Source organism: Struthio camelus, chromosome 4 (assembly GCF_040807025.1).
Source record: "Struthio camelus isolate bStrCam1 chromosome 4, bStrCam1.hap1, whole genome shotgun sequence".
Classification (NCBI taxonomy): Eukaryota; Metazoa; Chordata; class Aves; order Struthioniformes; family Struthionidae; genus Struthio; species Struthio camelus.
The window spans coordinates 81,129,931-81,145,588 of record NC_090945.1 but is presented as its reverse complement, the minus strand read 5'-3'; the positions used below and the strand labels follow the sequence as shown (position 1 = coordinate 81,145,588).

General features: G+C 40.2%; 1 protein-coding gene across 1 annotated transcript in view; it reads left to right on the top strand.

Moving 5' to 3' along the window:
* Positions 1–15,652, top strand: part of EIF2AK3 (eukaryotic translation initiation factor 2 alpha kinase 3) — a 47,161-nt gene extending 31,509 nt beyond the window's left edge. The window contains exons 8-17 of the mRNA XM_068943734.1: positions 25–147; positions 750–970; positions 1,301–1,413; positions 2,468–2,590; positions 3,857–4,006; positions 5,006–5,780; positions 10,235–10,402; positions 10,967–11,068; positions 13,316–13,378; positions 14,466–15,652. Of these exons, the coding sequence (XP_068799835.1) occupies positions 25–147; positions 750–970; positions 1,301–1,413; positions 2,468–2,590; positions 3,857–4,006; positions 5,006–5,780; positions 10,235–10,402; positions 10,967–11,068; positions 13,316–13,378; positions 14,466–14,642 (2,015 nt within the window). The 3' untranslated portion in view covers positions 14,643–15,652. The remainder of the gene's footprint in view (positions 1–24; positions 148–749; positions 971–1,300; positions 1,414–2,467; positions 2,591–3,856; positions 4,007–5,005; positions 5,781–10,234; positions 10,403–10,966; positions 11,069–13,315; positions 13,379–14,465) is intronic.
* Positions 15,653–15,658: the final 6 nt, after the last annotated feature.

Sequence of the window (15,658 nt, the reverse complement as noted above, 5' to 3'; positions counted from 1 at the left end):
ATTAAGTTTCCTTTCTGTGCTTAGATTCTCCTTCCAGGACTCCAGTGTTGGTGGACTCTGATGAATTTGATAAGTGTCTCAGCAATGACAAGTATTCTCATGAAGAGTACAGCAATGGAGCTCTTTCAGTTCTGCAGTATCCATATGGTAGGTGGAAGTCCCAAATTCTGAAGTGTTTACTGATGTGTTATATGTGAAATTCAGTAAATGGCCCTGTGTTTGATCTTAAATACACGTCCTTTTTAACACTTAATGAACCAGGAAATTATTGCCCAAACTAGGATTTCCGAATTGTGTTGTGCGTATATACAATTAGTGCTGCACAGACCACTTCAGACCGCCAGAAGTTGCCACTGCAGAGGTTTTGTATGTACTGCCATTACCAGTAATAGCTTTACGCAACGAGAAAAGTTTGCAAGGCTTTTTTTTTTTTTTTTTCTTTTTCAGAATTTGCTAACCTTGCTAGAGGCTTAGCCTTGCTGTATAAAGTTTCCCATGTAGAAGACTTCCTGCACTGAAATATTTCAGTGGTCAGGCCTTCTGCGGCGGTGAACTTTGACTGGCGGCCTAGCTTGGCATAGAGTCCACAGCTTTGAATAACTGAATTTGCTTATAGGTCACTTAAAACCTTGGGACGTACGAACAAGAATGCTGTGACTCCGCTGAGGAAACCTATTAATGAGAAGACAGAAATGCTTGGTAGTTACCCACAAGTAAATCTATACCCTCTTTGTGTCTTTCATGCACAGATAATGGTTATTATTTACCTTACTACAAGAGAGAAAGAAATAAGCGTAGCACCCAGATCACTGTTAGGTTTTTTGAGGATATGAATTACAAGAATATTCGCAAGAAAGATCCTGTTCTTCTACTTCACTGGTGGAAAGAAATAGTTGGCACCATTATATTCTGCATTGTGGCTACAACTTTTATTGTACGCAAACTTTTCCATCCCCATCCTCACAGTAGAGTAAGTACTTTTTCTCAGTTCTAAATACAGAAAGTATTATTCTAGATTGTCCTTTTGGTTTTCAGTCTCCAGTGAGTAATGTTAATAAGTTAATAACTAATGTCATAGCAAAATCAAAAGCCTAAATTTATTATTTAGTTTATGAAGGCTATCACCTGCTGTGTACAAGTCGCTTAACAGCTTCAGCAAGCAAATAAATTGCTTCAACCATAACTGAAGTCTTTGGCAATATTTACGCAGAAATGATTTAATGCTATATCTAAGGGTACAAGTTGATCTCCGGTATTAAGGACTTGGATTTTTTGTTCTTATTTTGGTAACCCTTGTTAGCTGCGGAAGGAATCTGAAACACAGTGTCAGACTGATAGTAAATATGAGTCCGTTTGTGGAGATGTTAAAGAGACCAGTTGGAGTGATGTCAAGAACTCTGGATACGTGTCAAGGTGAGCTCAACTAACCACAGTTCAACAAAACTCATAAAGCGTTTTAGTCAGTGTGAGAATTAACCGTATCTAGAGAAAGGAGTTTGTACTTGCCGATTCTTACCTATCCTAGTTCTTGGACTCCGCAGGATAATGTCAACGGCAACACAAAACCCTACTGCCATGTTATCAGTGGGAGATTGCAATTATGATTAGTCTGAGCAGTCACTGAGAGGCTATCGGGTACCTGTGCTTGGGAACGTTGTTCTTGTATTTCCTGCTGATATTGTGAAATGGAAAATTGACCCTTGAGGTCCTGAGTCAGTGTTTACCCCTCTGTTTCTGTGTTTGTGGTTTAAGGGATTGGACATGGAAACATTTGATATTTTATGAGCAGAATAAGCAGGGTATATTTGAAACAAACCTTTGCTACTATTTTGAAGGAAGTTGGGTAAGACAGAAGGGTTTATAGGCACACGTCGCTGGTACTTTGGAGAACACGTGACCGTGACCTGTACACGTGCAACTTGCTGAAGCTATGAACTGGAGAAATTAAAATGAGGAAGAATAAGGAGGGTTGTGAGATATAAAAACAGTGATATTTCGAAAGAGGCACTGAGAAGAACAAGTAGCAAAAGTGCCTGAGAGGAAGCAATTTTTTAAAAGCAAATTGTGATTTAGATACTTGGCTGTCACCGCCTTGTCTGGGGATAGGAACTTAGGCTAAATAGCTCTAATCCTGACAGTAAGCACACACAACCTAATATTCTTAAAAGCTTCTTCAGTTTATCGTGTGCAACTGTAAGGAGTCTTGCTGGGAATGTGATAGACACTGCATAAACGCATAATCAGCAACTGTCCATTTCATAAACAGCTAACCACCTGATTACGTCAGTGGGTGAGCACGGGAAAAAGACAAGAGAAATGCTTGGAGTCATTCAGCGTGTTTTGCCTGTACAGAAATACTTCACCCTTAGAAAAATAAAATCACTTATAAGTATCCTTGCTAAATGCGTTTTTCTCCCCTGTCCTCCCACCCTTCCTCTGTCCTTTTCTCACACCCTTCTTCCTCCAGATACCTAACAGATTTTGAACCAATTCAGTGCCTGGGTCGTGGAGGTTTTGGAGTTGTTTTTGAAGCCAAAAATAAAGTAGATGACTGCAACTATGCTATCAAAAGGATCCGTTTACCTAACAGGTAATGAATGAGTTTGAGATACAGGAAAAAGTAATGAATTGTGGCATCCTATCCTACATTGAACCATCTGTTCCTGAACTGATTTCCAGAAATTATTACATTAGGATGAATAACATACTTTTTACCGGGGGGTTGATTGAGTTTTGGCGTTGAGAATTTGGCATATGCAATCACAGCAGAAGGGGGTGACCTGCTTGGCTGAAATACTTGCATAGCAGGACCCTTGAGAGGATGCTGTGGCTACATGGGATCTCCTTTGATTGCCTAGATCAATAGAGCCTTTGATAATAGGACCAGTGATTTGTAGCACTGTTAATTTGCTTCTCTCCTTCCTCTCCTTACCTCTCCTGCTCCACCCTTTCTTTCTTTTCTCCCTCCCTCTTCAGCTTTTCTGACTCCATTTGTCCATTTGTTTCATTTTCTGGTCCCACAACCCCTACCTTTTCTTTCAGTCATAGGTGGTCAAGCCATGCTGCTGAATTACCCTACACAGAGCTTGCAGCACTTCCTTTTAGTGGGAGATGGGAGACACTGCTTCTGGAAATCTCGAGTTAGAACAGCAACAGGCAGGCCAGTAGAGGGAGGGGGTAAAGCTATGAAATCTAGAATTACTATTTTTTAAATGTGTTAAATAAGCTTGATTATTTAAGATAAAGGTTTTGTTCAGAAAATTAAGGTAGCCTGGTTTTTTTCTTTTCCAAGCCTATAACGTTAATATTCATTAAATAAAACCGTTTTGACTTCATTTGATCCGGTTACGGTCTCACGAAGAGAGATTCTTGTAAGACACCAGGCTACCTGTTTTCCTGTCTGTAGAATGGAGATAGTCTTTATGCAGTCTCCTAAAGTTCTGGCAATTAAAAAAGAAAATACTAAGGTATTAACGGACTGTCGTCTTTTGTGTCAGTGTCTTCTACATCCCTGTAGAATGTTGCCATTTAGTAGACTTTTTTCCTGTCCTTATAAACAGCTGAGAGGAAGATGAAGTTTTTCTTTTAAGTTTGGCTGCCCGTAATTATTTGGAAAGAGATGAATAAATACTTAGCCGCTACGAGCACATACTGCTCCCCCACACTTCTAACCTGAAGGAGTTATTCTGGGGAATTTAAGGCAGATCTGTCTCTTGGTGTGAAGAGCAGTGCTACTAGCCTGGTTTATACTGGGCTAGCTTTGGCTAAATTCCTTTGCAGAAATGTATTTGCTATGCTGTTGCTTTATGTGACCTTGTCTTTTTATTTTCCTCCTCCTCCTCGCCCAAAACCCTAGGGAGCTGGCTCGTGAAAAGGTGATGCGGGAAGTTAAGGCATTGGCTAAACTTGAACACCCCGGTATCGTTCGGTATTTCAATGCGTGGCTGGAAGCTCCACCTGAGAGATGGCAGGAAAAGATGGATGAACAGTGGTTAAAAGATGAAAGGTAACTCATTTATGACAGGTTGAAATTTTTGTATCGAATGTGCGGTTGTTCATCAATAGAAGGGCAGAACTGGTAGACTATCCAGGAAGATGGAGAGACCAGGCAGAAAAGAGATAACTGATTATTAAGGACTTATTAAGGCTGGGGAACTTCTTTAGGCTGGGGAATGTCCTATATATAGTTCTTCATTTAACTTTTCTATTTGAATCTTTGGGTGGGTAGAAGACTGTGGCATTGTTTGTTACTTAGATTTGGCATTTCTGTCCTCTTTGTTTCTTGTTCCTGCTGTCCTCCTCCTGTTTGTTGTCTTGCTTGAGGTGGGTCTGATTCAATAACTGGTTCAATGAGTTTATTTCAGTATGAATTCGTATCCTGTGAGGGATAATCAGGTTGGTGATTTATAAAGCTTGGTAGAACTAGGTTAAAAATGGAAAATTAGGTAAAGGAGAAGATTAAGAGGGTGTTAAGAGTAAGGTAAAAGTGACTATATGTTAGCAGCAGTTAAAGGTGTTGAGGAAGGAATGAGGCCTAATATGAGGAGAATGTTTAGTGGTCTCCTAACATCTTAAAATGCCTAAGAATTTTTAGAATACATTGACCTTTATGTTTCAGGCACTGAATTAACATTTCACAGCTCTGACTCTTCCAACTACTTTAGTCATTGCAATAAATGTTCTAAAGGAGTGAATTTTTTTGAGCTGAAGATAAGCCTGATTGCACATAGGGAGGCAGGCAGTAGAGCTTGCTAAATTTTCTTTTATCGCTCATGAGATACTTAGCCCAACACGCTTATCTCAGTGAGAAAACATAATCCTCACTGAGAAAAATGGATGCCGAATCCTGGTTATTAGTGATTCCCGCGCTCAGAGTTATTTGCTGTTACGATAGGACGCTTTCTGTTCTCAGAGGAAGCAGTTGTTAAAACGTAGTCTTCTGAAAACTCATTTATGATGGGATGAAGTTCTGAAGTACTGATCTCCGTTTTTGTTTTTTTAAAAGCACCGATTGGCCACTCAGTTCTCCCAGTCCGATGGACGTTCCATCATTTAAGATTAGAACAGAGCCGTTCTCTACAAAAGAACACACTGAAGTTGTTGCCACTTTGTCGGAGAGTGTAAGGTCTTTCTCCGTGGGGATACCCTGTGGCCAGTCTGATTCATCAGGAAGCCAGTTTTCTCCTCTGGAATTTTCTGCCACGGACAACAGGGACTTACACCAGTCAGAAGACCCACTATTAAACCTGCAGGACAGTGTTCTTACAGGCTGTGATGTGGAAGACAGTACTATCAACAGTACCAAGTTGGGTCACTCCTTTGAAATTTGTCCTCCAGCTATTCCTGTTGTACACCTGAGGGAAGGGACCTCTTCTTCGATTGTGTTTGAGGATTCTGGGTGTGGAAATGCTTCCAGTAAGGAAGATAAAATTGATGTTTCACAGGATGAAAGTCTTTCTGAGGACAAGCCAACAAGTACGAAAGAGTCCGATAACAAGAAATCTGCTTCAGGAAGCCCCCTCTCAATTTCTCCACCAAGGCCAACAAGTTTAAGCCTGGACCTTTCTAAAAATACCACAGAAAAAGTCAAACCCACCTCTCCAAAAGTGTATCTTTACATCCAGATGCAGCTCTGCAGGAAAGAGAACCTTAAAGACTGGATGAGCAGAAGATGCATGATAGAGGAGAGGGAAAGGACAGAGTGTCTGCAGATATTTCTGCAGATAGCTGAAGCGGTTGACTTTCTGCATAGCAAAGGATTAATGCACAGGGATCTCAAGGTTTGTATGGATAGCATATTGTAGGAAATGTTCCTCTGTCTGTTGGCATGATCATCACTGAATGCCTGAAATTTCCAATTTCTAGTTGTAACTGTAACGATTAGCTGTGTCCTTTTTGACAAACGTCTTCTTCTGGTTTACTGCTGTGAGATCATCTTTGGAGCTATGGTAACTTGAATTATCTGTGCCCAAATTATCACACAAAAGTCTCTGGCACTATAAAATTCCTGAAGCGTGTGGCCTGATTCAAATGGCAGCACAGAGTAGCTGGCCCTCTGCTGCATTACTAACTTGAGCGTCAGCAATTGCACGTTTGAATACCCCTCAGCTCAGTTTTAAGTTCTGCTTTAAACTAACAGATCATGAGTATGGGGTTACAGGTAACTTCTTTTTTTGTACATGGGACTAAGACAGCATTGGAGGCAAACCCTGCTAAGACAGTTCACAGTATCAGTTACCTCAGAATGGGTGTTGTGAAAGCTAAGTTAACGTTTGTACGATAATTTGCAAGTGCGGTGCTCCAGGAAATAAGTCTTAATGGTTCATTATTACAGTTAAAGCCTTTCTACAACAAACTACCTGTATCTGGCACAGATCTGCTGCATTTGTTGTGGCATTTTTAATCCTGGTTTATACTTTGTACAGATTTGTTCATTGCTGAGCTGTCTGGCAAAGAAAGCTTCTAGTATGAAACCTCTTCTCCTGTTTGATGTGAACGAGATAATTCTGTTGTTTTTTCTCCTTTCTCTTTCTACAGTAATACTGCCCAAGAGCAGCAGTGTTACTCATCATGACAGAAATTAAAAGTTAAGCATTAGTACTCTAGGACTGAAATGCAAACTGTTTGCAGGTTAATTCCTCAATTTAGTGCAAACTGTTGTAACGCAGCTATTCTGAAGGACGCATGACCTTTTTAATGTGTGATAACGTGCAGCATGTTAAGACATGATCATGAGTGCTGTACAGCATGGGAAAGTTCTTTGTTTTCAGCTCTGGCATTTGCGATAACTGAAATAGGAGTAACTTACTGTTTTTGTACCTTTCGTACCTCTTTCGTTTGCTTCCGATCCTATGTCAGTGCCTAATCTTGCCGAAACTTAGCACTGGGAGTGTCGTTATTACCAAGTGCCAAAATTTCAGTTAAAGAGTGACGATGAAGTTAGCCTTAAGGGTAACAATCTCTGAGAATTAGTCCTTTACTTTTGCCGAATGGTGGAGAGGCAGTTCCTGTTTCCTTTTGCTTATTTGAGGAGCCGTTAATACCTACCTCAGTGGAGTAAATACCGAAGTGATAACAACTGTTGCTGGAGCTCCTCAGATGGTAATCACTTGGTATCAGTAGATACAAAAGATAAAAATACCATCTCAGACATGGCTGTTAAAAGGGAAATAAATAAGAGTTTGAGTTCAATAACGCTGAAAGGATATGCCAAAGTTAGAAAAGCTTATGACATATCCAAGTATTTTCTTTTCTCATCCGCATTAAGCAAGTATCTTGAACCAGCTATCTGCAAATCTTCAGTGCTTGAGAAACCGATCAGAAAAGTAATGTAATCCTCATATTAATGTGTTGCTAGACATGTTCATTAATAACGTTTCTTAACTATACGGTCACTTGTAACTCTCTGCAGTCTTCACCGGGATCACTGTTTAGCAAAGCTTTGTGGATCTTGGCTTAAAGCTACATTGGTGTCAATCGGCAGTTATGTAGAGTTTTGTTGGAACATCTTAAAAGTTCAGCGTTGGCAGCAAGATGAACAAGAGGTTTTTTTTGTTGTTGTTGTTTATGTGGTATAAGCGACTTGGAAAGGATCTCTCCTGAATGATCAACTTTTGTGCTTCAGAAAACTTCCTGTGCATGTATAGAGGTTATTCTTGGATCCTGGAGGTTTATTTGGCTACTCTTTGTTAATCTGGTCAGAACAACAGCTAGTGTGTTTATTTTTTTCTGTCTTCAGGAGCTCCTTGCAAAAGGTTTCATCTAATTGTGTGTGTCAGCAGTAATAAGCAAATAATCTGTGAATCTGGTTTTCCTCTGCTAACAGCTAGCTAGCTCTGCCGTAGCAGTTCTTGTTCCCATTGGCACTACTGAGAACTGGTTGGACCTATTTGAAAATACGTTTGCAAAAGCACATATTGAAAGATTCAAAGATCTTTTAAGAAAGATTATTAAATTAACAGTGCACCTTGAGATATATTCATTAGGCTCCCAGTAATCAGAGATACCCTAATGACAAGATGGCAGGAATTTAGGCAAGCAGGTAAGCAAGTGAGTAGATTGCACTTCTAATTCTTTGAAAGAGAGTGAAGTACAGAAACAATTACGTCTATCAAGCAGAGTTGCTGTTATTCCCAGGACAGGCTGTCAGCCGTGCTTTGATAGTTCAAAAGAAATGATGGCTCCTATCAAATGAGATATCAAAGGATCAGAAAAACAGTCTTAGTTACATTTTGCAGCATTAATTGAATTGAACAGGAGTCCTCCAGATGTGTGATTAGATCTTTCATTTATGGGGAAAACTGAGAATTTTTACTCTGATCGAGGAAGGTGTAATTTCTTTGTGCACAAGACAGTATAACTAAACTAGAAATTGGTTGTATTCTTCTGATTTAAATCACAGTTGTATGCATCTACCTTAGCCTTACTCCTTCAGAGTGTGTTCTTGCTGGCTCCTTTTTGCTGGTGGTTTGCAATAGTGGGGAGTTCCACTCTCCTTAATTTGTAGAAACTATAGGCTAGGCCAGGCAGAGACAATCTCTGTTCTGTTTTCAGCCAGACAAGTAAGTGAAATAAAACTTTCTGTTAAGTCTGGAAGAGTTTGTTTTCCCTGCGGAGCAAGATGGATTTTGATGATTTCTGTGTTTGCTGGAGGAGGAAGGGAATGGAGATGAAGGCTGTGGCCTGTAAATCCCTAACGGAGAAGTTTGGGTCTTGAGTGTTACAAGTCTGCGTTGAAAGGTTTTTGATAACCCCTCCAGGAGAGTGTATGCAGTCGGAGGGTGGGTGCCATATAAATGCTTCAGAGAGAACCTGAAGCTGCTGTAGGTGTACGGGGTAGCAGCTTTTGTGCACTGAATGAGCTGTGACTCCGAAGGGTATGACATTCATTGCAGGGAAACATCGTAGTAGATAAGAGCTGGTGCAGAAGGCCTGTCTGTGTTTTAGAGACAGGATGTGGGTGCTGAGAGCCAGCGAGTTATATCTAACTATTTCTACAGTGTTTATCTCGGAGCCATCTGGGCATTTTACTCGCTTAAAGAACAACAAGCCTTTTTTGTCTTGTGTCTCTCTTTCACACAGAGCGGGTTTGTCTTTAACCGCGAAAGTTAGATGGACTTTGGAAGCGGTCAGCCTTGTAGTCCTTTCATCTTGGGGAAAAACACTGCCCTGTATCTGCCTTCTCCTATTGCAGGGTTTATGTCAACAAAGCATGTGTCATGTTCTCCCAGCCTTGAACGTCCAGGAGCTCGGAGAGGAGTTTGCTTGCCCCGCGCCAGCTGCGTCTTTAGCACACCTACGCCCTTTCCCCGCACGTAATCCTGCTGCTTCTCTCCTGCGGAAGCAGTCTGTTCTTCCCCCCAAACTGTGCCTGTATCTTTATTTGCAAACAGAAGTGGAGCAGTCGTATTTCAAAGAATCACTGATTTTTCGCACGAGCTGTTCTGTCGGCCAGATTGCAACACACGCATCTCCGTGAGAAGCAAACAGATAGGTACCGCTAGCAAGTGGGCACCCCGGGTGCTTTTTTTTTTTTTTTTTTTTTGAGTATCCTTCAATTTCAGCCCCCTTTATTAATAGTTTAAGGCAAGGACAGTGCTGTCTGGCAAGCGAGCTAAAGCAGAGTTAAGCTAGAACATCACTGTTGCTGCTCTTGTGAACTGCAAGGTTAAAAAACTTAATTCTGTTGGGTAGACAGTCCCACAGTTGCACTTCAGCAATACCAGTCAAAAAGCAGACCTTGTTCCCAGACTTCCAGTACAGCTGTAGTTTAACATTAAGATGGCGTGCCGTGTGCCAGTTAAGAAATTTGTGGAGAAGTTTAGCACTCGGAGGTCAGAATAAAGGAGTGAGAGTCGGAACTGCAGCACTGGTGTGAATTCGCCATGTGTTTGACGGAGGGTTGGGTAACTTCTCTGTGCTGCTGTTTCCCACAGCTGTTTACTTCTGCATATGCTACTTAGCAGACTTCTGTAGTGTTAGTAAACCTCTACCGGAAGGCAAGAGATGAGCAGCCTGGGATTCAAGAAGGGAGACTAGTTAATGCAGGAATAATTCTCTTTCCCTGAATAGCTGGGATTCTTAGTCCGTTCTGCTAACCTGATCTTTAATTAGCAGTTTTTGCCTTCACAGCATGGCTATCTGAATTAGAGCAAACTGTTGTATCTACTGAGACACAGAGACTTACTTGTTACTTAATTTTTTTTTTTTTCTTTTCACCTGGTTGTTTTTTCAGCCTTCCAATATATTTTTCACAATGGATGACATAGTAAAGGTTGGGGATTTTGGACTGGTAACTGCTATGGACCAAGATGAGGAGGAGGAATCGGTACTTACGCCGATGCCCGCTTATGCCAGACACACAGGACAAGTAGGGACGAAACTCTACATGAGCCCAGAACAGGTCAGTGTTCCCTGTTCTAGCAGGGCTCGGGAGATGTGTGGATTCCCAGGAGCTCAAACATCAGGCACTCTTTCTAGATAGTAACTTGTTGCAATCAGGTTACTGGAAATTCTTGTATTGTAATCACCAAGGAAAAATGTTGACCTAAATTGAATTCCAAAATTAACATTTTTAATACATGAATTTATTACAGAAAAAGTGTTTGGCTAATGACTTAGATGCATGAATTTATCTTGCTCTTAATGTATGAGAAAACTAACCGTATAATGAATTCAAGTTAAATAAGAAAAGACGCACTATGGTACATGAGATATAAGCTGAAACATTTTACCTTGCAGTTGGATGTGCAAAGGGGAGTCGATAATCAGGAACTTAAATGATTAATGCTCACTTGGTGAAGTTTGACCATGTGCCCAGAGGCTGATACCAGCACCTGCCCTGTAGTTTTCAGCTCTGCACTTCTTAATCACTTCTGTGTATTGACCAAATGGGGTTTGATTACGTTGTATGGAATTCTGTGCAGTGAGTAATTTGATTGACCTAACCCTAATTTTGGATTTTCAGATCTATGGGAACACCTATTCGCACAAAGTGGATATTTTTTCTTTGGGACTGATTCTCTTTGAGCTGCTTTACCCTTTCAGCACACAGATGGAGCGGGTCAGGGTAGGTATGGTACTGCACTAAGGATTATCTGCAGTTTGATCATTTGTTTAAAATACCTATTCACTTGTTTTAAAGCATTTGCAAGAGATTCTTCTCTGCTTTAGTGTTGGAATTAGAAGCACAGCTGCTTTATGAGCTTTGTACAGACCTCCTGAATCACTGGGAATGAATTGCAGCCTTGCTAATGTGTGCAATCAAATTGAGGCCCTAATTTCTTTACACATCTCCCCTGTTGTCAAGCCAAGTAAGAGAAACTATTGAACTACGATACCCAAGATCTCAAGCAGCAAATACACTTGTGACTTCAAGCCTAGCAGCTTGTTTTTCATTAAAGAGTTGGACCCATGCTGTGCCTTTTTGCCATACATTCTTCCTTTTGTATGTGCGGTGCTTTTTCACTCAAAACACTTAGTGGAAGTTGCTGTTGCTTTTCTTATAGTAAGCCTAGGCTGTGAGTCTTGCTCTTCTTAAAGCACCATCTTCCCAATAATAGCATGACCTCTCATTGCATCAGCTGTGAATCTGGGGGGGTTGATGGTGCATTATTATTCTTCCCTGCTATTAAAATACACGTGAGATCCGTCTTTCCCATAGGAGCAAGTTCATACAGGAGAAACAAGGGCTACAGCCAGAGAAAGTTTTTCTTCTTGTACATGGTGATCGGTGACCTATGCATAAAGGAAGGGGGAATTGTTATAACTTTATTTGTCACTAAGATATGTGAGATGCATTTAAATTCTCACGTGGCAACAGATTGTTTTTAGCAGAGATGTAAAAGCAGTTTGAACCAAACCATGAACCAGGCAGACCAAGTATTTCACATCTGCTGGTGTTGCGTTCTTTTGCTGAAAGCCTTCTAGCTTTTTATGACACACAGGAGCATATTTTAGAGAAGGATTGACAGTTGCTTAACTTGAACCCCTTGTGCTGAAACCAATTTAAATTTCCCTGAAGAAAATTAATTTTATTAGGACGCATACCCCGTGAAGAGCTTTCCTTGATCATCAAGGAAAGCAGCAGTGACTAGAAGAGCTTTCCCTGATCATCAAGGAAAGCAGCAGTGACTAGAAGAGCTTTCCCCTTCCAATTTCTGTCCTGAATATAGAAGCAAAGCAAGTAATCGGGAGAATGGATCCTAAGTTGTGTTTAGCTCAAATTCCCAAGAATTTTCCTTTCATAAGGAAGAAGAATATTCTACCTGACCAAGCAGCCCAGCAAATCCTAGGAGTCTGTGACAAGGAGCAGAAAATTCCCAGAGGAGAAGTGCATAGAGGCCCGCTTGTGTCTCAGGCTGTTAGCGGCTAGTCTGTGGCAGTGCAAATGATTTTCAAATTAGATGTCTGAAAACAGATCAGAACGCAGACTGAATTGGTAAAAAAAAGGAGAACAGGTTTTTGGAAGCAGTTTGACACAAAGCTCAATTTCATCTTGCTCAGAAGCGTGACTGTTAGCCACCGGGGTAACCGATCAGTTTACGCTTTCAGTGGAGTAATATGGGATCGACTTTGTTTTAACTTCAGGATTCTTATATTTTATGCTCTTTTTTTTTGCAAAAGGGGATGCTTCTTAAAGGAAGCAAAGTGCTAAATGTTGTCCTTCGCTGCCAAAAGCATGCCATACTGGCTCCTGGGTTGCTGGAAATTACAGAATTTAAATTCATAAGGTAGCCTGCTGCCAATTGTGTAGCTGAACATGGGAAATACTGTCACTAGATGGAGCCAACGTGCTTGTTATGAGATGAACAGGGACGAATGGAGAGCAGTTACATGCTGTGCACGCCCAAAAAGGCCGTTTGGACTGCTTTCAAAACTGCTGATAGATCTGCTCATCTGTGCATAAAAATCAAATAAAGTTTAGTGCTTACGCTGTTAAGACAGAGACAGTCATTTTGTGTGACAGGTAATACAGGTATAGAAGATCTTGGGGAGTTACAGGTGGTGGCGCAGTTCTGTTGACCTTACTGAGTCAAAATAGAAAAGGACAAGTTTGTGTATCTGGATGGTTTAAAATTGCACAGATCAGAACTCCTGTAACATGATTTCTAGTGCAGACTGTATACGTAGGGAAGCAGAGCAGCAATCTGTACATTCAAGTACGTTGTGATTTTGAAACACTAAAGCAACAATTAAAAACAAGCCTTTCCTTCATCAGGCAGATTTGTTTGCATATTTTTGAACAATAATAAAATCATACTGTTAGAGAATGGTATTTTGGAAGCGCTAAGCGTTTTTCTCAACATTTTTACAGACCTTGAGTGATGTCAGAAATCTGAAGTTTCCATCATTGTTCACTCAGAAATATGCGCAAGAGGTAAGCATGTCTGATGCTAATAATTCTGGCTTTTTTTCTGATTTGCTTTCCAGTTGTTTTGCAAGTAAAAGTTCAAAAGTTTTAGCTTTCATGTTTTTAAGATGGATTTCTTTGTCCAAGTATTTTACTGTCTTCACAATTACAATATTATAATGTGAGGTTGGACTAGATGATCTGCAGAGGTCCCTTCCAACCTCAACCATTCTGTGATTGTGTGCATGCTGATATTTTTGTCGCACAGATTAACTGCAATAACTATACAATATTTTCTGACTTCCCTTTGTCACTTGATACCATTCATTTCACCTAAATCGTGAAATGATTTCTTGCAATAAGTCCGTATTCACAAAGTGCAGAGAGTTCCAGACAGGCCAAGTGGAGACTGTACGCAGCATCATGGCTCTATGAGGTCTAGCTCTGGGAACTGGATCTTGCAAGTGGAATGCTATTCTTAGTAGTCAGATCTTTAAAGTGATACAATTTCAGATAAAGAGGACATGATGTACAAAACTTCTCCAAGGAAAAGCTGAGATGCTTCCAGGTTTTCCTAGTGGTTTCAACCCAGGAGTTCGATGAGGCCAGCCTTTCTTGTTTTACAGCTACAGGCTGACTGGGGGAATGTGCTGTGCTGTGCTGTGCTCTCCTGGAGCAGACACAGTTTCTCACTCCGAGAGGTGTTTTGAAAAGTGCTTTTGATGATGAAATTTGAGACAAAGCTTCAAACTACGTGTATATTTCAAGGAAAATTCCTAACTCACCCTGCAAAACTAGTGCATGTGGTGGCTTAAACCTGATGCTAAAAATTACCCAAAAGTTAAATTTCATATAAGATTTTTAAATTCTTATCGCAAATAATATAAAAATTTTGTAACTCTCTTGAGCTTTGGGTCAGATTTGATCTGCCAAATTGAGTGTAGTCCTTGATAATAAAGATAGTTTAGTGGCTGCACAATGATATGTTTTCAAATGTAAGAAAGCACTTGGGGACGTTCTCCAATTGCTCATACAGCAACGGTTGAAGTCAGAACATCAAAGAAGAAGGAATTTATGAGCTGGTTCATGTAGCACGTCTCATCTTCTCTTTTAGTACACCATGGTAAAGGACATGCTTTCTCCAAGTCCCACGGAAAGACCGGAGGCTGCAGTAATAATAGAAAATCCTGTATTTGAAGACTTGGAACTCCCAGCAAAACCAGTGCTTAGACAGAGGTCACGGACAATGAGTTTATCAGGAAATAAGCATTCACGACAACCAAGCAAATAATTATCCTCAGGATCACTTCTTCCATTCGACAGATTTTAAAGGGATTGTTCAGCAGAAGGATCCTATGTTGCAGAATGTCTATCTCAGAAATAGTTTACCTAAACTTCTTTTTACCATGTTCAACGTACAGGACGTGTTGGACAGATTTGGGTTTACTTTGACAGCCAACAAAAGGCAGTAACTACACTTTTCACATTCCATTTTTCTTACCTTAACTCTCCTAGGTGGATGGGTCTAGCTACTGTGCTTACTAGTTTTGTGCTCCATTATCTTTTGTTTGGGTTTGTTGGGTTTTTTTTGAAGCTTGTAAATGTCAGCTTGCTGGGTGAGTGAGAGATCTGTAACATGTAAATAGAATTAAAATACTGTATTTTTATAGTGCAAATTACAGTCTCTAAGCCTAGTGAGTATATATCCAGATCGCTTGCTCTTTGGTGAAATGAAGATGATTTTGAAACAAACTATGACTCCATTTTTGTCCCTGGTGGGTAAACTGGAAATCTGCACTATTTTTGAAGCAAAAAAGTACCACAGCTGTACATACAGTCACTCTCCGTAGTCAGTCATTAGAGGAAATTGTTTCCTATTTCCGCACTATAGTAGATCTTAAGGGAATGCATTTTATACTGATAAACCTTTAGAAAAGGAAAAGGAACTTTTTGCCATGAAAAAGGGTTTATAGACAATGGTTGGAAGAGCCATAGTAAAAAATATGTATGAAAATGTTGTGATTATGACAGTTTAAACCTAATGAAGTCATATGTGTCCTATGTAATCTTGTAGATTTGTACTTTTTAAAAAAATCAACCGGTAGGCGTTTGTTGTACTCTGCTAATTTAACTGCCTAATACCATGCTTTTATTTCTCATTGTAAATATGTTAATTTTTATTTATAAAATACAGAATCAATCCATTTGGGTTGGTGGTGTACAGAATGCACTTGCTATAATTGTTGGGTGCATTAATTACTGTGACTTCTTTCAAGTCTAAATGATTTAATAAACTTTTTTTATTAA